At 42.4% G+C, this 21,707-nt stretch overlaps 1 protein-coding gene across 1 annotated transcript in view; it reads left to right on the top strand.

Moving 5' to 3' along the window:
• Positions 1–18,760, top strand: part of CDH18 (cadherin 18) — a 222,992-nt gene extending 204,232 nt beyond the window's left edge. The window contains exons 8-11 of the mRNA XM_056854114.1: positions 1,165–1,286; positions 7,978–8,095; positions 15,339–15,590; positions 18,270–18,760. Of these exons, the coding sequence (XP_056710092.1) occupies positions 1,165–1,286; positions 7,978–8,095; positions 15,339–15,590; positions 18,270–18,760 (983 nt within the window). The remainder of the gene's footprint in view (positions 1–1,164; positions 1,287–7,977; positions 8,096–15,338; positions 15,591–18,269) is intronic.
• The last annotated feature ends 2,947 nt before the right edge of the window (positions 18,761–21,707 follow it).

The raw sequence follows: 21,707 nt of genomic DNA, 5'->3' as shown, positions 1-21,707 counted from the left end.
CAAAAAGAAGCCAAGTCACTTGTACTAAAGATGGGTTTTTATTTATACTAATTTTCTTTTCTTCCCCCCCCCCTCAGATTTTGGGTAATTATTTGATTGAATAATGTCTCTGAAAAGCATGGCAATGCAATCTGTTTGATATGTTTGTGTATTTTCATTTTTTAAATTGTATTGTGGAAACCCTTATTCTTCCCCTCTCCCCTTTTTTCCCCTTTGTACCCCTTCTTTTATAAAAGAAAAAGGGAAAAAAGAATCAGGGCCTGCTTGTTTCTGCTTTACGTTGTAGAATATGCAAAAAGAAGACAAATCACTTGTATTAAAGATGGGTTTTTATTTGTACTAACCATGCTGCCCTTCCACTGATTCCACTGAAACGCCTTTCCGGATATTCACAGCGTTTTCACCACCCAAAGGTGGCTTCTTCAGCCAGACAAGCTTTAAACTTCAATGTGTAATCAAAGAATCATTCATATGCTCCCCAAACGGGCTTCTTCTCTTATGGAGTCTTTCAGTGAAAGGCGTTTCCTTTGACCATCTAAGCCTGATGCAACAAAGCGATCTGCGACAAGCCAAATTGTTTGTTTTTGGAGTGAGATTCTCCGCTCCTTAACAGTGTTGTTGGCTGTCAGCTGTTCTTTACGCTTATTTATTGTAATGTTTGCATTGCATCTTTGTATTGCACTGTCCTTGGTTAGTGAACTTGGCTTTTTTGGAGCATTGTTTGAATATATTGTATTTATATAAGAATTTATTCTTATTGAGTTTTGTTTATTACCCATGAGTGCTGAGCCTACTACTGTTCCTTATTTCTAGCCAACCTTACAGTTTTTGTGAGACTTTCTTACCCACCACCTGAGGGTTGGCAACCCTAATAATGCTGTTAAGACAGCCCTGCCTAACCTTCCATTCAGCTGCCAAGCTTTGCCTTTGAATTGCTTTTTCACAAAGCTAGTGATTCTCAGCAAACTCATCTTTATCAGGTTGTCATTCCTGCAATGGTTCTGACATAGTATGTGGAGCCTTCTGACAAGCCATCATCTTGAAATTGCACGCCAATCTGCTGCTCTCTGAGTCTGGGCTGGCAAAGTACTTTGAGGACAAGCTGTGATGTCGGCAAGCATCTGTTGAAACTGCTGAATCATTTCATGCTTTTGTGTTTTACAGACAGTCCTGGCCTGCTGAGCCACGTTCCTGTTGGAATTAAAATTCTTGATGTCAATGACAACCCTCCAGAGCTCGCCAGAGACTATGATGTGGTTGTCTGCGAGAATGCAAAGGCAGGGCAGGTAACGCACTAGTTGCATATGCGGTGTCATGCTTGAAAGCAGCACAGTGGTTGCATTAAAGAGGACACTTGCAAAATGTATTCTGTAATGACTGGCTTGGAATAACCTCACTGTCTGTGGGACAAAAAAAATCTGGTATTGCTGGTACTTTTCTTGATGAAATATTTAACATTGGGCAGTAAGAATATCCACCTGGAAAAAATGTGTTTTTCAGATCCAGATATCCAGGAGCTGAAGGATCTCGATATTCTCAGTTAGCCATGTTCCAAATACCAGTTTGGTATTTGAATCTGTGTTTTTTTTGGGGGGGGGGGGAATTCCAATATTTTTCTGCTCCATTATTCCCTGTAAGGAATTTTTCTGCAGGGCTGGAGGGGTTGTTTTTTTTAGAAAACTGCAACAAAACTGACTTTTAAATACCCCCCGTTTCAAATTAAACTAACATATACCTTCCCACACACTGAAATTATATAGAGAGGCCTTGTCTGTTAGATCCAATAGGACGCACAAATCTTCCTTCTTGTGACAGCTGGCCTTTAGAACTCTTTTCCTCAGGCTATCTGAATGGCTACCCCACCAACACCTTGAACAAGAACTTTAAAAAGTTAACTAACAACAGGGCTGTAATAATAAAAAAATAACTTTGTGAATTAAAATTAAATGCTTTTCTACATTCTGTGTTCATATTCACAATTAAAGCTTTCCAAATACTAACAACAAGAACATTTTAGAATAAATGTCATAAGAAGTTAAAATTTTGCCCAGTTTATACCACAAATTCTTAACACCAAATGCCTGTCCATCAACAACAACAAAAATCCAGAAAGAATAGATTTGGTTGCCAAGGGTTGGGTTTGGTATTACCAGAAAGTTCACTGAAGTATCAACGTTTTATATACCTTAACAAAAGCTAGGCAGAAAAGAGGCCCAGTGGACTTATTCAACCAAACTGTTTCACAACAGAGGGGCAATGCTTGAAAGAGCCCATGTCCTTGTAGATGCCAGTAAGAACATAAGAAAAACCATGCTGGATCAGACCAAGGTCCATTAAGTCCAGCAGTCTGTCCACATAGTGGCCAACCAGGTGCCTCTAGGAAGCCCACAAACAAGACAACTACAGCAGCATTATCCTGCCTGTGTTCTTCTGCAGCACCTGATATAATAGGCATGGTCCTGTAATACTAGAGAGTATGGTTGTGCATATTGATAAACCTGAACCAAAAATAAACTAGAAATAGCCATTTTTGTAATTTTCGGGCTTCAAATTTAACGAATGCCAAAACCTTGGGGTCTCCCCAAAGCCAAATAGTCAATTCCTGAAAAGGCTAAATAAATATCTGGCTTTTTTTGGGTTTGGCTATTTGTCTTTGCTCAGAGGCGTGGCACTGTGCTTTCTCCCATTTTTCTATCTTTTTTTTAAAAAAAAAACTGGGTTTTTTTAGGGTCCTGTATTTGGGGCCATTTTGAGATGGGGATCATGTAATCGGACTTGGTCTGACCAACCTTTCGGTGGGTTGATCTGGATCAAACATAAGGGTTTTGTAAAAGACGGGGCTCACCAAGTCCCAACCGGAGGGATATACCTTCCAAGTAAAAAGAGCCAGCTTTAACAGCTGCTGACCACCAGGCTTCCGAAGGCAATTTCTTCATGTGGATGAGCAATCGCCTTCAGACAGCCCCTGTGGTCAAGACTTCGGCTGGCTCCAATGTCACTCCCCCCTGAAAACCTGCTCCCAAACTGAAGGTTGCCCCAAGTAGAGGATTTGTTTCCCCGCATTGTGACCATCTCTTGAAATCAGATTTTTGATGACAACAATAAAGGACTCTTCACAGGATGTAATTTGCTACCAAAAGAAACATTTCTGTGCCTTATTTTTCTTGCATTTAAGCCTTTTTCCTTTGTTTGGAAGCTAATTTGCATGGTGATCATGCTAGGCGCCCCATATATGAAGGCAGCCCCCAGACTTTGAGGTGCCAGCCTGGAAATCAGCTCTTTCCATCAGTCCTCAGCAATGCTGAACTTCTGAACCTGAAACCTGTGGACAGCTCGGCTCTCAAATACCTGGAGGATGGGGCAACCTCTTTGTGGGCCCATAAAACCAGACCCCCGTCCCAAAGTTCACCAAACTTTGGTGTCTGTGTAAGGAGAGTCCCGTGCAGCCATGCTGCAAATTTGGGGACTTTACCTCCAAAAATGCCCCCACAGGAGCTCCAAAAATATCCCCACAGACTATAATGGGCCCGAATTTTTCAGTAAACCTGGTAATAAGACGAATACCAATATTTACTAGAATGGGTATTTGGCTTATTCCAGGTTTACAAAAAAATAATTGGGCCCAATAAACCCAAAACTGAAATTTACTGATTTTTTTTTTTGCACAACCCTACTAGACAGAATAGGTATGTATCATGACTAGTAGCCATTTTGACTAGTAGCCATGACTAGCTCTCTCCTCCATGAACATGTCCACTTCCCAAGAAGATGGCATAGTCAACAGGTCATCAGTCTATGCCATGAAAGGCATAGTTCTGAGGGCTACAGACTTTAGATCTGCAGCATCTTGAATTGAACCCTGAAACAACAACGTAACCTGGATAGCCGTTTTAACTCAAATGTATGATGGCCATGCCCATGGCCAAGAGCAAGTGAGCAGCCATGTCTTAGAGCATCTTCAGCTTCCCTGTTGGTTTCAAGGGTAGCTTCATTACAGCAATTTAGCCGAAAGGTCAGAGTAGGAAGAAGGAGGTTGCCACTATGGCCAAGTCTAGAAGGGATGATGGCTTCCTGGTAAAATAGACTTATATCATGAAGTTGCTGGGAATTGTCTTTTTCTGGGATCTTGCCAGGAATTTTGCTTATCTCTTTATCATGGAACTTCACACATGGATCTCCTAGGATACAGCTCTGTGCTCTGCAGACTTTCTGCTATCCAGTTCTGAAGAAGAGCTACAGTTTGCCTTCCTCCTCTTCCTTCTCCTCCAGGGCACAGTTCTAAGGCTTATGACACAGAGGCCTTACTAAGACCAAGCTGGCATGGGTCCAATCCATGCCCCAATAGGAGATCCCCTAGGAGCCCTGTGTATACCACTTTGGGTTCCATGATAGAGGAAAAACAGGACACATCAATCAGAGGGGAAACGTCTTGTTTGTTAAGAAGGCTATTTACACATCTGTTTGGTTTGAATGAGGATTTGTTATAAATGTTTTTAGATTTAATTAGTGCCTAGTTGTTCATAGCAATGGAAAATCTATAGAAAATGAACACATGAACACATGAGGCTGCCTTATACTGAATCAGACCCTTGGTCCATCAAAATCAGTATTGTCTACTCAGACCAACAGCGGCTCTCCAGGGTCTCAGGCAGAGGTCTTTCACATCACCTACTTGCCTTGTCCCTTTAACTGGCGATGCCAGGGATTGAATTTAGGACTTTCTGCATGCAGAGCAGATGCTTTGACACTGAGCCACAGCCTCTCCCGTAAATGAACACATGCTTTCAAGGTCCTACAGGAGATGACTTTTTAAGGAGTTCCAGCTAGATTTTTCTGAAGATGGTCCTCTGTCCCCCCCCCCCACTTTTGTTTCTTTTTCTTTTCCTTCCTCATCTTGCCCTTCTTTTCTCCTGTCAGTTCTTTATTTACCCAATTCAACTTGCAGTTCCTCACATTATTCTTTCTAGTGGTTTGTATTTCCCTTTGACAGCTCTGGACCAAGACAAATTCATGTTCTCAGATACAATCGGCACTCTGTTTTGGGGATAAAGGAACAGCACTGGCAGAGTTACTTCTGGTGTTACAACAGTGCAGTGAACGGTTGTGACAAACAGACAATCACAAATGTACCAATTTAAGAAAGTGAGCTTTTCTTTTTAGTTCCAGGGTAGCAATCTACATTGCAGAGGTTTTGTTTTTTCAGACCCCAGTTTCCCATAAGGACGTCTTGCAACAGTTCATCTTCATATTTATGTGGAACAAAATAAACGATGCGGCTGCTACATCTTTGCTTATCCTGCACTGTGTTATGATAGAAAATATAACATAAGGGCTGGTGTGACTGTCGTTCTGATATAATAGCTTTGCTTGGCAATGCAAATGGAGAAAAAAGCTATCAACTGCTTTTGTTTCGAGTCAGCAATACTGGCCCCAATCCAAGGACACTTGTGAGAACAATGCAGTGCCTGGGTAGTTAGTACTGTGTGCAGTTTATGGTGCAAACGTCTTATGTACGAAATCACATTTCCATTGAGACATCAATGACAAGAAATATCTCCATTAGTTCTGTTAGGAATAACTGGGATTGTGTTGCACTACCAGCACGGTGTAGTGGTTAAGAGTGGGGGACTCTAATCTAGAGAACTGGGTTGGCTTCCCCACTCCTACGCATGAAGCCAGTTCCCAGTTGGGTGACCCTGGGCTAGTCACAGTTCACTTAGAGCTCTCTAAGCCTCACCTACCTCACAAGGTGTTTGTAGTGGGGAGAGGAAGGGAAGGTGATTGTAAGCTGGTATGAGTCTCCTAAAAAGGTAGAGAAAAATGGGTTATAAAAACCAACTTTTCTTTTTATCAACTGGTGGCATATTACAGTTGAAGAAGAATTTGGGTTGGTTTTTATATGCTGACTTTCTTTAACACTTAAGGGAGAATCAAACCAGCTTACAATCACCTTCCCTTTCCCTCCCCTGTGAGGTAGGTGGGGCTGAGAGAGCACTAAAAGAGCTATGACTAGCCCAAGGTCACCCAGCTGGCTTCATGTGGAGGAGTGGGGAAACCAACCCGGTTCACCAGATTAGCATCCACAGCTCATGTGGAGGAGTAGGGAATCAAGCCCAGTTCTCCAGATTAAAGTCCACTGATCTAAACCATCGCTCTTAACCACTACACCACACTGGCTTACAGTACTGCAGATCTTCTCCCCACAGAATGCGCAAGACCACCTTGAGAACCATTGATTGTTTTATCAAAATTCTATGGGTTTCCTTCAGAATTCTTAAAATGTTTTACCTGAGGAAGAACTCCCTCTCCCAGTTGTCTTTGAATTCCACTTCCACATGGGCTGTCCAGTTTATGTCTGCACATTAATAATTTGTGGCAACCTGCATTGCAAATAAAGTCAGATCTCTGGTCTGCCCCTTTTCTGTCATGTGCAATAGGAGCCAAAGCTGATTTGCGTACTCAAAAACTAATAAGGATCTTGTCTGCAGGCAGACATGACATTAAAAAAGCTGACACAATTATCTGAAAGAAATAAAGTTGTGGCCCTTATTGTTAAAACAACAGTTATCTGCAATGGTGGGATTCTGCAACAGTTACTCAGCTCCAGGGTGGGTAACTACTGGGATGCAGAATGGTCAGTCCTCTTCTCTCTGTGTGTCTTCAATATCTGAGCAGGACCACTCTGGCTGTTAGTCATGCAAGTAAAGTATACTGTTCCTCAACAAACACTTTCAGCCCTTTGACGGAGGCATGCTGTGTCCCTTGTGCCTAGCAAAATGGAGGCATTGCTTCCCCAAAGTCACATGAGCTCTGAAGTTGTCATCTTCACCATTCATTTGATGCCTCTGGTGAACTCCCCTAATTTTTGGTACTTACTATTTAAAGGCTTGTACTACTATTGTCATGGCAAGAGACTAGCTCTCTGCATAGTATGCCTACCCTCATCTGATCCAGATAGCCTTGAAGAGGCCACACTGCAAATCCATCAGGTTGTGCCCCTCCTCAGAGAGATGCACTCCATCTTCACAGAACAGACAAGGTCAAAAGAAGAATAAGAAGAGTAGGTATTTATATGCCAATTTTCTCTACCTTTTAAGGAGAATCAAGCTGGTTTACAATCTCTTTCCCTTCCTCTCCCCACAACAGACACCCTGTGGGGTAGGTGGGGCTGAGAGAGCTCTAAGAGAGGAAGACCCAAAATGAGATGGATTGACTCAGTAAAGGAAGCCACGTCCCTCAGTTTGCAAGACCTAAGCAAGATTAAACAGATAAAAGGAAGTATTTCTTCACATAACACATAGTTAAATTGTGGAACTCCCTACCCCAGAATGTGGTGATGGCTGCCAACTTGGAAGGTTTTAAAAGGGGAGTGGACATGTTCATGGAGGAGAGGGCAATCCATGCCTACTAGTAAAAATGAATACTAGTCATGATGCATACCTATTCTCTCCCATCTCAGAGGAGCATGCATCTTTTATCAGGTGCTGTGGAACACAGGATGCTGCTGCTGCAGTTGTCTTGTTTGTGGGCTTCCAGCACCTGGTTGCCCACTATGTGAACAGACTGCTGGACTTGATGGGCCTTAATCTGATCTAGCATAGCTTTTCTTATGTTCTCAGGCTCTAAGGCTCCTAACGATAGTACATTTTGGAGGACATTGATTCATATTGTTGCCATGAGTCAAAAGTGACTTGACTGCACTTCACACAAAAATATCTTTATCAAATCTTCCAAATATGTATGGACTTTGCCCATATGCAGTAAAGTTATAGTGCTGGTTTTTTGTTTAACTCATCTCAAATCATGGCTTAAATATCTGAAGCTACAAAAATCAGGTGAAGGGAGAGAGTTGGCAGGCTTTGACAGCAACCAAGTAGGAGGTTGCGAAATTGAGTCAAGCTTACAAGATTCAGCTGAGTTCTGGCAAAATGTGGGTCCTGTTCAAACTTGATCACGACTATTTCATTTTCCTTTCAGGTTATTCAGACTATCAGTGCCACTGACAGAGATGAGTTTGCCAATGGACAAAGGCTCCATTTTTCTCTGGACAACAGTCTTTCTTTAAACCCCAACTTTACGCTGAAGGATAATGAAGGTAAATAGCAACTGGGCTCTGTGTTTGTCGTGAGTGTCTCGTTGAACAGAATGACTTCCTTTTCTCTTATCTTTTTTTGTCCATGGATGAAAGCCATAATCCATCAGGGTAGAAGTGTTTGCAGCAAGGATACCACACTTGCGCCCTGCGTGTCGCAAACAAGGAATGTTCAGGGGTTGCACTGAGAAAATGACCTTGTAATATTTGTTCCCATTTGACATTTTATTCTGTTCTTGTACTCACAATGTCTGGTTTATGAGGCTTCCTTTTGTTCAGTTACTTTGGCTCCTTGCTTGAGTAGCCCTGTAACATTGTGATCGTTGCAACTTTGACTTCTATTGGTTTTTTTAAAAGACAAAAGGACAGAATTATGAGGAAATGGGGTGTTATTGCTCCTTGCGATGCTTAGTACACTGTTGTAGAATATTACATTGTAAATTAAGTCCATAACTCATTTTTTTCAGTATAAAAATTGGTTCTGTAAAATGGTAGTTCTGCAATACTCCAAACTAATTTAAGTCAATGAGCAAAATATAGTCTTGTTTTCTGACAACCTATTTTTGGAGGGCTTGGATTTTGAGCTGTTAACAGTGTAGTTCAAAGCAGAGCTAAGCCTTTCTAACCACATTGACTTCAGTGGAGAATGGTGCAAGTCTGCTTAGGATTTTACTGGAAGTGAAGCTGCAGTTTTCTCAAAGGTTTAGATATTTTCTGTCCCCACCCCCCGTCTGCTGCCTTTTATTTCATTGAGACATATGAGTGTCTAGTAGTGTTATCCTAAACAGGTCTACTCAGAATCTGATTCGGGTGTATTGAATGGGGCTTATTTCCAGTCTGCTGGTGGTCCCTGGCCCAAAGTGTGTCATGCTGTCCTCGACCAGGGCCAAGGCCTTTTCTGCCCTGGCCCCCTTCTGGTGGAATAGCCTCCCAAATGAGATCAGGACCCGGCGGGACCTTAAGGAGTTCCACAGGAAATAATGAAGCTGAAATATAACTGGAGAAAAGGAGGACACCGCTTTTATAGGAAAACAGTCACCAGAGCATTGGTGCAGCATGGGGAGGGGGCACAGATCCAGCACTGGGTGACCCACCTGTTGGCTGATTATACCAACCCTCCACCCAGCCCACCTGCTGGGAGAGCCACCATGGAATGTCAAGCCCCAAGGACCCACATCGGTGCCAGCTTCTGGGTGGTTCCCTTGCCTTCTGAAGATGAAGGCTATGTGACCGCCCCTGAGCTGGGCATATTGCCAAACAGGCATACCCCAAGACCTCTTACGGGGGTCCCCAGACCTGGGGAGGCAGGTACACAGGCTCAGCCTCCCCCCAAAATTGGAACCGACTAAGTGCCCAAACCGCTTATGAAAAGAAGAAGTGTTGGTTTTTATCTGCCAACTTTCTCTACCATTTAAGGAAGAATCAAACTGGTTTATAATCATCTTCCCTTCCCCTCCCCACAACAGACAGCCTGTGAGGTAGGAGGGCTGAGAGGGCTCTAAGAGAGCTGTGACTAGCCCAAGGTCACCCAGCTGGCTTCATGTGGAGGAGTGGGGAAACCAACACAGTTCACTGAATTAGGGTCCACTGGTCATGTGAAAGAGTGGGGGAATCAAGCATGGTTCTCCAGATTAGAGTCCTCTGCTCCAAACCACCACTCTTAACCACTACTCCATGCTGGCTCCAAGTTGTGATGGAACATGCATGCAAACAGAAATTATAAAACACATAAAGAGAACGGAGACCAAGGGAGGGTGAGTGGAGGAAGGTGGAGCCCTACTGCCGAGAGGCCCAGGTTGCAGCCATTAAACTATCCAGGTGGACCAGAATGAAGACTTTGGCCTTCAGGCCTACTTGGAGGCTTCGCTCCCCTGCAGCCTGCCTGGGTGCCTGGATAACTGGGGCCACCTCCGGGCCAATCACCATGGCCCCTAGCCACCTGCCATGGAGCTGAGGGAAGAAAGGGAAAAAACTCCCTTTTCATCTGCTCCTAATCCTGCTGCCACAAAATGGCCCCAAGTAAGTCCGGGGCTGCAGCTTGCAGTCCTAGGGACAAGGGAGGGAGGGAGGGAGGGCTCAACGGGAAATAATGAAGACAAACATGGTACTGGAGAAAAAGAAACCACAGATTTTTGGGGTGGAGCCTGAGGAGGGCAGGGTTTCGGGAGGGGAGGGACTTCAGTGCCTAGAGTCCAGTTGCCAAAGTGGCCATTTTCTCCAGATGAACTCATATCTATCGGCTGGAGATCACTGTAATAGCAGGAGACCACCAGCTATAGTGGTGTAGTGGTTAAGAGCTGCAGACTCTAATCTGGATAATCGGGTCGGTTTCCCCACATGAAGCCAGCTGGGTGACCTTGTTCTAGTCACAGTTGTCTCCGAACTCATTCAGTCCCACTTGCCTCATAAAGGTTCCTGCTGTGAAGAAGGGAAGGGACAGCAATTGTAAGCCGGTTTGAGACTCCTGAGGCAGAGAAAATTGGGGTATAAAAATCAACTCTTCTTCTATCTCACAAAGTTGCTGAGAGAGAGAAAAATGGGAGTTTCTTGAAGAAAAAATGGGGTGCAGTGATGACAAACTAGTCTTCTGGAAACAAAGGGAGGATTCAGAAGTGCCAGTTCTCACTTCAGGGACATTACAAAAACAAATCTAAAGATACAAATATATAATGTTGATCGTTAATTAATCACAACACCTTAGAATAGATTAAATGCTTAATACAAATAGAGCTGAGCAACAAATTAAAATTTGCCTAAAGGGGAAAAAAACAGATTCTCTCCTATCCTCTTCTGAGAGCCTATTATGCATAATGTGTAAAAAAAAAAAAACCCACCTCAGATTATGAATAATACATAATTTAGCGCTCTCCAAAGGTGTTCTTGCATTCACCTGCTACAACTCTACCATTATATCTCTGGTGTCTTATCCCCACCCCCTCACTTGCCTTTAATATGTTTTGTAGTACAATGATTCACAGTAACTAATCCAGGAAGAAAGCATTTTGGCAATAAGAAACGATGACCCCGGGTTTTATCAGATTCCTTCCCAATGCAATTTAGCCCTTTAAAAAAATAGCTTCACTAAAGGAGGGAGTATAGATTGTGGTTGTGGTGCTGGGGAGATCAGCTCCTCTTCCCCATGCCATTTCCCCAGTCCTTTCCCAGGCTTTTAGTTGAGTAGGAAAAAAGATACAACATGGTGAAGTAGAAGGAGCTACGCTGCCAGCATCGTGTAATGGTTTGGAGCGGTGTACTAATGTGGAGAACCGGGTTTGATTCCCCACTCCTCCACATGAGCGACAGACTCCAATATGGTGAACCAGGTTGGTTTCCCCACTCCTACACATGAAGCCAGCTGGGTGACCTTGAGCTAGTCACAGTTCTCTCTGAAATTTCTCAGCCCCACCTACCTCACAAGGTGTCTGTTGTGGGGAGAGGAAGGGAAGGCAATTGTAAGCCAGTTTGATTCTCCTTAAAAGGTAAAAAAAGTTGGCATATAAAAACCAATTCTTTTTTCTCAGCACAAAGGCTTCAGTTTAGATTGACATGCTCCCCTTCCGCAACTGCTTCTTGAGAGGCATCACACATCCATCTATTTCATTTTTTATTCTGCCCTTCTCCCAAGGGGTTCAAAAGCAATGTACATGGTCTTTCTCTACCCCAATTCTGTCCGGAGAGATAATGATCAACTGAGGTCACCCAGTGACCAGTTCTTACACGGGTGTCTCCAGCGAAAGGCCTCCATCATCACAGATTGGTTGCACTTTTAGAAACCTGAACTAAAGGTGAATTAACATAATATTTTGTCTCCTGCGGTGAGGTGAGATCCAAGAAGAAAGATAGGATAGACATTCACACTTCATTTAGGCTGCTGTAAGAGTTGGCAGGCAGCCAAAAATATTTTGATGGATTCTTTACAGAGCCCAATTCCAGTTGGCTTATGCAAGGCCAGACTTTGCATGAGTTTTGCTTTCCTCACCCAGAGAATGTAAGAAAGAAATATAGATACTGCAGAGAGAGGAGGTGAATTAGGCCAGGAATTCTTGTGAATTTCTTGCCCCTGCTCTTTCACCATCAAAATCCCTGTTTTGATTTCACTTCTCCCTTGAGTGAATCAAATCTGTAATTCTTTATTTTCATGTCACCTTCTGTTTCTTCACACCAAATTTCCCCCATGAAATGTACTCATTTTTCAAACTTCTTTTGTGAGGCAGTAAAACAGCATTATACATGCACATAATGTATAAATGGCCATTTAAATTGTGTGTAAAAACCATCCAACACGAAAAACACAGTACAAAGGAATGCTGAACAAATGGAAAAGCACAGCATGGTAACTGTTAATAAAACAATAAACGGACATGAAAAGAAATTAAATGGGATTTGTTTGCTCATCTCTCAGGTAGATCCCAAAGGTTTATGGTAATAATATCCACAAATGGATATTCAAATTTAATCTATAGCACATAGCGCCTTTAAACAAATTTGACAAGTAAAAATTAGTAAAAATGGATACAAGTCATGATGCATACCTATTATCTCCAGAATCGGATGAGCATGCCTATTATATGAGATGCTCTGGAACACAGGCAGGATGCTGCTGCAGTCGTCTTGTTTGTGGGCTTCCTAGAGGCATCTGTTTGGCCACTGTGTGAACAGACTGCTGGACTTGACGGGCCTTGGTCTGATTCAGCAAGGCTTTCCTTATGTTCTTATGAGCATGCCTACAGTATTAGATGTTGTGGAAAACCGGCAAGATAATGCTGCTGCAGTTGTCTTGTTTGTGGGCTTCCTAGAAGCACCTGGTTGGCCACTGTGTGAACACACTGCTGGACTTGATGGGCCTTGATCTGATGCAGCAGAGCTCTTCTTATGTTCCTATGAGCATGCTTATTATATTAGGTGTTTTTGAATATAGGCAGGACAATGCTGCTGTAGTCGTCTTGTTTGTGGGCTTCCTAGAGGCAACTGGTTGGCCACTGTGTGAACAGACTGCTGGGCTTGATGGACCTTGGTCTGATCCAGCATGTTCTTCCTTATGTTCTTATGTTATTAAGTACACCAACAGCATCCCTTTTTTGAGAAGCATGATTTTGGCCATAGTTACTGATGCACTAATTCCATCCTTATTTTGTATGCAAGTGCTGTCAAGTTGAAGCCAACCTTATGGCTATCCCAATATGGGGTTTCCACGTCGTACTAGCTTGAGAAAAAATTCAGTCACTATTGCAGTTTTTAGTGTTTATGCTGCTACTTACAATATTAGTTTCAGTTGGATTTTATTGTTTTAATATTTTGACTTGTTCACTGCCTTAGAAAGTTCTTGAGAGGTGGCAAAATAATGCATTTCCTAAACAAAGATAGACAAGCATAATATACATGTTTGTTACACATATGCGTAAGTTGCCAAGAGCCCAGTGGGAGTGCCCATGTAGTGCGGGAGAACTGGAAAACACAAACCATGCGCTCCTCAGATGTGGCTTTTACGAGGGTATTCGGTGGAAGCTGATCCATCCACTTATTAATTTAATGGAGTCAAAGGAAGAGGTAATGAAACTTCTTCTTTGGGACGGGGACTCTTTTTGTCTCTCTCAAGTTGCCAAATTTTGCGCTGCTGCAATTAAGAGCCATACGGGAAAGGTGAACATTGGGACTGGCTAATTTTTATCTGGTAAATTATTGGTTTTAACTGTTTTTAAATTGTGATATTTTTAAACAAGAGACACCCTAATCTCTCACAGGTTGTATTTGGTCATTTTATTCTGGCTTTTGCTGTAAATAAATTTATTCACATACATAGCATATGGAACAGTGTATGACAAATTCTCAGAACATAGTAGGACTAGGATTATCAATTCATGGTTTGTTCGTTTTTTGGTCCCCCCCCCCATAACCTTTTGAGTAAGTATAGCAAAAACATTGACTATAAAACAAAAGCTTGATCTTTTACAGCATACTATTGTTACAATTAGGTCATACCAAAACAGTGCGGAAAGTGAAAAACAACCATCAGTGAATCAATAATCAAGAAATGTATGGAATACTGTAATATTCTCAGAGTTACTGACCTCATGGCTGGATCCACACTTGGCTGGTTACTATGCTATTGTAATGGCACACTTCCTGGATTTTCCTGTCCAGACAAAAAGATCTAGGAGGTGAACCGCTGTAGTAGCACAGTATCCCATTATAAGTGGATCCAGTCTACATTAGGGTGGGAAAACTCACTTTCCCATTAATGCTTGCAATGGGCCCTCACAAAGCTATTGGTTTATTCCAGGTTTACAAAAAAACCCGTCCCAATAAACTCGAACCCGAAATTTACCGATTTTTTTTTTTGCACAACCCTAGTTTATAAAAGTCAGTCCTACACATGCCATCTCACTTGAATGTGACCAATAAGCAAAACTCTGAAATGGGACTACACAGACAGAAAGAGGCTGGATTCTCAGTGTCTGTGGTTATCAGAGGCAGATAGCATATTTGTCCTCCACTGCAGTGGCATCCCGTTATTCGTGGTACCAGTGTGGTATAGTGGTTAAGAGCGATGGATTCTAATCTGGAGAACCGGGTTTGATTCCTCACTCCTCCACATGAAGCCTGCTAGGTGACCTTGGGCTAGTCACAGCTCTCTCTGAACTCTCTCAGCCTCACCTACCTCACAAGGTGTCTGTTGTGCGGAAAGGAAGGGAAGGCAATTGTAAGACGGTTTGATTCTCCTTGAAAGGTAGAGAAAGTCTACCTTTCAAGGATAGGGATATCTATGGAGGATAGGGATATCCATGGAGGATAGAGATATCCATGGCTAGTAGTAAAAATGAATACAAGTCATGACGCATCTCTATTCTCTCCAGGATCAGAGGAGCATGCCTATTATATTAGGTGCTTTGGAACACAAGCAGATAATATTGCTGCAGTCGTCTTGTTTGTGGCTTCCTAGAGGCACCTGATTGGCCACTGTGTGAACAGCCAGCTGGACTTGATGGGCCTTGGTGTGATCCAGAATGACGTTTCTTACGTTCGTATGATCCTTTTAACTTGTGATGCCACAGCACGAACCTGGGATCTTCTGCATGCAAAGCAGATGCTCGTCCAGTGAACTGTACCCCTTCCTTAATGCTCTTGACATTTTCTGCTGCTCAGCTTTTGAGAATGGGGTGATCTTTCCCCCTGATACAGACTTGGGGCAAAGATGATGAAATATAATCCTGAACAACTCCTCTGACTTGCTTTTTTGCAACTCTAGATAACACAGCCAGTATCGTTACCAGACGGCGGCGATTTAGCCGGACGATCCAGGATGTGTATTACCTCCCTGTTGTGATCGCCGATGGGGGGATCCCTTCTCTCAGCAGCAGTGCCACCCTAGTGATCCGCGTGTGCGCATGTGAAAGAGATGGGCGTGTGCGGACCTGCAATGCTGAAGCATTCCTTTCCTCTGCGGGACTGAGTACAGGAGCCTTAATTGCTATCCTGCTATGCGTTGTCATTCTCCTGGGTAAGCCTGTCTGAGAACTAAATACCGTTGTCCTTTCCATGTATTTTCGATGATCACAGCAGCACTGTGGCTTTTAAGCATAATGCTATTCGGAGCTGCTTGTGATAGGAGGTAATCAGAAATAGAAAGGTAATTAGAAATGCAGAGTTCTGGTTTTGGAGGGGGAGAAGGTTTTGCTAAAATTAATAGGTTTTGCCAAAATAAATAGGCCTCTAAAGCAATATAGATAAGGCAGATTTTTATCATATGTGGTGGGAATGTATCAGAGCTACAGTTTATTGGGGAAAAGTGATTAGTATAATATCTAAAGGTCTGGAAATAATTATGAAAACATAAATAATTTTGTTAAATTGTTTGCCAACAATGAATAAGAAGCATCTTGATGTATTCCTCCATACGTTAACATTAGCAAGGATAAATTTTGCCAGATATTGGAAAGGAACAAACTCTCCAAAGTTAAATAGTTGGTCCAACAAAGTAGATTTATGTTTTGATTAAATTGACTTACTATCAAAATAACAAAAAACTTTGAGGAATTAAATGGAATATGGAATCCCACAATATCCAGAATGGAGAACATGCTTAAAAGTCAAGATTCTGTTGGTGGTAGTCTATAAAGAGATTTATTGTTTTATAGGTTTTATGGGTTTTATAAGTATTGGTCGATGTTTGATTGGAAAGAATTTCATTTTTAATGTGGCATGGTAAATTTTAATAAATATATTTTAAAAACAAGAAAGCAGGCAGCCCAGACAGCTGGCATCCTGAGGAATTAATTCTACCAAGGTCACTGAGTAATTAGCATTGTCAATCTACTCAGGAAATTTGGTAAGATTTCAGGAAGCCACAGACTTGAGTGGCATGTCCGGCACTCTCGGGGAAAGTGATAAAGAAAAGAGGTGAGGAGAGTCTTTTTGAAAGAGATTCCTCTGCCAGAAGTACTACCAGGGCTGTGAGAAAGCCATTTGCTAATTATCTCTGTGGGATGAGCTGATAACAGCACAAAGCTTCCTCGAGAGGGGCAAGGGAGAGAGGAAGGAAGAATATGATTCCATTAGATAAACGTCCTTGGAAATGCATTTGCTTTCACCCGGACTAATTTGAATGGTGCCCATTAGCTAGCTAATATTCTCATTTGGCCAAGATTCAACGTTTTTCATACACAGACTCGGAAATACATACACACACAGCTTGATAATAAAGCACTTTGTGGGAAGCCACTGCTACACACAATGAATGACCCAGATATGGTTTTTCTTAGAATTAAGATCAGCGCAGGAGGATCCTGTGAATGGAAGGAGTTTGTGGCACAGATCTCTCCCAGTGTGATGTAGTGGTTAAGAATGGTGGACTCTAACCTGGAAAACCAGGGTTTATTCCCCACTCCTCCACATGAGCAGCAGACTCTAATCTGGTGAACCAGATTGGTTCCCCTTATTCCTCCACATGAAGCCTGCTGGGTGACCTTGGGCTAGTCACAGTTCTTTCCGAACTCTCACAAGGTGTCTGTTGTGGGGAGATGAGGGGAAGGGGATTGTAAACCTGTCTGAGACTCCTTATAGGAAGAGAAAATCTGGGTATAAAAATCAACTCTTCTTCTTCTTCTTCTTCTTCTTCTTCTGCTGCTGCTGCTGCTGCTGCTGCTGCTGCTGCTCCTGAGCACTGGGGAATCTTTGTGAATTGAGAGGGTTGCAACTACATGGGGAAGAAAGAAGTCCCCCCCCCCATGCAATCTCTTGCTCCACTTGTAAAACACATTTCTCAAGAGGGGAGGGGTGATTTCTGTCATCCCCACCCCTTTGCTAACTTCCGCTGTGCTCCCAGGGTTTCTTAACAATATGTGTGACCACAGAAAGGCCTAAGCATTATAATTCTGCTACGTGTCAGATAGTAAGCATCCATTCTTTCAATTCTGGAACCATAATCACTTGTCAGTGTCTGGGGAGGACTCTAGTAAGGTCTCATGTGCTTAGGTCATTCTGTGGTCACATATATTGTATCCCCATATTTCAGGGAGGGGGCACTGCAGATACCATGGCAGAGGCCAGCTTGTGATTTGGGGGCTGGTATGAACTGGCAGCTTTCTAGATCACAGATTACTCTCTTCACCATGGTGCTACACCAGGTCTGAGATTCCAGAATTTGAAAAGACAACTTTGGCTGGTCTGGGTCTGGTCTGGTCTGGTAATGGTATGGTATGGTATGGTATGGTGTGATATGGTAAATGGTATGTTATGGTAAATTGTATGGTATGGTATGACATGGTATGGTAAACAGTATGGTAAATGGTGTGGTATAGTAAATGGTATGGTATGGTATGGTAAATGGTATAGTATGGTGTATGGTATGGTATGGTATGGTATGGTAAGGCTAAAAAAACTTGCACAATATGTTGTGTCAATTTTGTTTGACGCAACATTAATAGAAGGTATTCTGCTCAGATTCCATAAAATATTATTTACTTACGTAAGATAATAGCAGAAAAAGGTTATTTTATCTTAGAGCTCCTTCAGTATCTCAAAAAAGAATCTGCATTGAAGATTCGGTAATGCATTGATTTCCTTCTATCAGTTAAATAATGAATAATGGATCTTTTAAAAGTCAGGTGTGTAATGAACTAAAAAGCCTTTAATCAGGCAGCAGACCTTACTAATCGCCTCTCCTGAATTTTCTCCTCAGCAATAGTGGTCCTTTTTATCACGCTCAGACGCAGCAAAAAGGAGCCTCTGATCATTTCGGAAGAGGATGTCCGGGAAAATGTTGTCACCTACGACGACGAGGGCGGCGGCGAGGAGGACACTGAAGCTTTTGACATTACTGCTCTGCGGAACCCATCAGCTGCTGAAGAACTGAAGTATCGGCGGGATGTTCGGCCTGAAGTGAAGCCCACATCCAAGCACCCCACTTCATCTAGCCTTGAGAGCATAGATGTTCAGGAATTTATTAAACAAAGACTGGCCGAAGCGGACCTAGACCCGAGCGTACCACCATACGATTCTCTACAGACATATGCGTATGAGGGTCAAAGGTCAGAAGCTGGATCTATCAGCTCATTGGATTCAGCTACCACACATTCTGACCAGGATTATAATTACCTTGGTGACTGGGGACCAGAGTTTAAGAAGCTAGCAGAACTTTATGGAGAAATAGAATCCGAAAGAACAACTTAATTCTTCCCCTAATGAGGAACATTTTTGTTCCCCCAAGCAACTTGGAGGCATAATGACAACGGTGATTTTAAAAAGAGAGAGAGAGAGAGAGAAAGAAATATATATATATGAATACAGTACTTCGAACAAAATGAGCAGGATGTGCACAGTTACTGTAGAAACAAGTGCCCTTTTCGCATTTGAAACTGGGTTCTTCAATTGGAAGAAAGTCAAATTTTGGAGGGAAAAAAATATACCCCAGAAAGAAGATTGTCCCTTTGTGTATATTTTAAATTGCTCAATAAAGTCCATGGTGCAGTATCAGTAAAGATACCTTAAGTAAATCAAGCAATGGCCAAAATTATTGCAGTATCCTTTAAACACACCAGCACTACAGTGAGCTTCTAGGGATGCCTATTCACAAGAACTCGATCTCATTGGGATGGTTGTGTGTCTAGCTCTGTTTATAGGCTTAAGGAACCATTGTGAGGGTAATTCACTTTGGTTTTACCAAACCTCAGAAATCCTATTTTATTTTCCAGGAATGTGCACTGGGATTATCTTGTCAAATGCCATAATGGTGTCTGTCCTTACTAACATGCAGCTGAATGGTACTTAAACACCAGAGTTTCTTGTGGAATATAACATTTCACTAGCCCAAACGTAAATCTTTCCATCCATGAAGGAGTTAATGAAGGACAAGTTGATTTGCAGTTTATTGAAACAGGCTTATAATCACCCTCCCACACTGAATTTGGAAGTTATTGATTGGCTTTGAAACTGCTGCTTCTGTTTTAGAGTTACTATATTGGGTAAAGTTTTTAACACAAAAAAAGGGGGACTGTTTCTGTCTTTTTTGCAGTGAAGTAGAAGATGAATGAGCTTGGTTTAAAAAAGTCATTGTTCTGTTATGTGTTCGGCTATGCAAAAGCCTGGATTGCCTAGTCTGCCTTGGGACTGGTGAATGTAAATAAGATGTAGCCAGTGACAGGCTACTCTAAATCCCGAAATGAAATAGTCACATGATTAGGAGATTATAAGGTTTGATCCAGCCAGCTTTTTCACCCATTCTTGCTTAATTCCCTTCCTTACTACAGTATCCATCCCACATGACTTTGATCCATGCAGGTCCCAAGAACCCCAGCATAGCCTTTTTCGTGGTTGAAGGGAACCCTCTCCTCCCTTTGTCATGAATGGTGCTGGTTGGATCCAACCCATCATCATGTTCAAATTTGAGAGGAGACAACTGAGAAGTGATATGATGACCCTTTTCAAGTACTTGAAGGGCTGTCATATAGAGGATGGTGCCAAGTTTCCCCAGAAGGTCGGACCAGAACCAACGAGTTGAAATTAAATCAAAAGAGTTTCTGGCTAAACATTAGGAAGAACTTTCTAACAGTTAGAGCGGTTCCTCAGTGGAACAGGCTTCCTTGGGAGGTGGTGGGATTTCCTTCCCTGGAGGTTTTTAAACATAGGCTAGATGGCCAACGGTCAGCAATACTGATTCTGTGAACTTAAGCAGATCATGAGAGGGAGGGCAGGAAGGTTTGTGTCAGTTCTTTGCTCTCATGGCCCTTTCTTCCAGGCCCAGGGTAGTGCCAATCACTACTTTGGAATCAAGAAGCAATTTTCCTCCAAGCCAAATTAGCCAGTGATCCTGGAGGAGTTTTCTGGGCGTGGAGTAGGGGCCACTGGGGGTATGGGTGGGAAGGCAGTTGTGAATTTCTTCATTGTGCAGGGGGTTGGATTAAATGACCCTGGTGGTCCCTTCCAACTCTATGATTCTATGTTAGTATGAGAGAGCACAAATGTTGCAGAGCAGATTGGGCAATTCCAATGCAATATCCAATTAATGCTCTGCAGGTATATAAAGCAAATCCCCATAAATGAAATTAAGAAGGTCTGAGTCATTTGACACAGCAATTCAATGTTCAACACTAGTACGGACACCAGTGCCACAAAGAAGAGCTATAAGAGAGCTTCATTTTACTCAGCCTTTCTGCTAATTTTTTTTAGAATGCCTATTGTTAGTTTGGCAACACCCAGCATGTTTTGAGGGGGCATGCCTGTGTTTTATGTCCAGTTATTTTAATTAACAGATAAGTGTATGTAAGGGATGTACTGTTTAATTTATCTGTCATATGTATGTTTTCTAGTACTTCTGTTGCATTTTAAGCTGGCATTACATTGATGAAGAAGTTTTGATCCTTCAAAACATGTTGGGTGATTCCATAACAGTAGTAATAAATTTTGAGAAAGAAATATACTTTTATAGATCTTTTTTGGTGCATCACTAGTGTTGCCTTCTCTGTGTCTGTGCTTTTGAAACGCCAAAACAAGCTACCTGGGGCCTTCCTCTCCCAGGTTCTTTAGAATGAACTCAATGCTAAAAGGCTGAAACACAAAAGTAGTGTTTCGGGTAGACCTCTGAGTGTATTACCATGGAGGCATGGGAAAGTGATCTTAAAATTTGCTGGACAAAATCCCCAGGTCCTATTTGGAGAGCCAAAATTGAGATCCATTCAAAGATGTGACATAGTGTGGCATAATGGTGTGGCATAATCTGGAGAACCCAGTTTGATTCCCCACTCTTCCACATGAAACCTGCTGGGTGACCTTGGGCCAGTCACAGTTCTCTCAGGACTCTCTCAGCCCCATCAACCTCACAAGGTGTCTGTTGTGGGGAGGGGAAGGGAAGGTGATTGTAAGCCATTTTGAGACCTTAAAGGTAGAGAAAAGCGGGGTATAAAAACCAATTCTTCTTCTTTTTCTTCTTTTTCTTTTTCTCCTTCTCTGGATAAGTTAAATAGTGAATCATCATACTTTTATTTATTTTATTCAATTTATACCCTGCCCTCTTCCATCCTTAGACAAGCTCAGGGTGGCTTCCAAGAATATATACGTACAATACATTAAAACATAAATTAAAATACAAATTACCACCCATACAATACAGATGCAAATGGCC

The sequence above is a fragment of the Euleptes europaea genome, chromosome 8 (genome assembly GCF_029931775.1).
Source record: "Euleptes europaea isolate rEulEur1 chromosome 8, rEulEur1.hap1, whole genome shotgun sequence".
NCBI lineage: Eukaryota > Metazoa > Chordata > Lepidosauria > Squamata > Sphaerodactylidae > Euleptes > Euleptes europaea.
The sequence above is the reverse complement of the archived record's forward strand: the minus strand, read 5'-3'. Positions and strand labels throughout refer to the sequence as shown.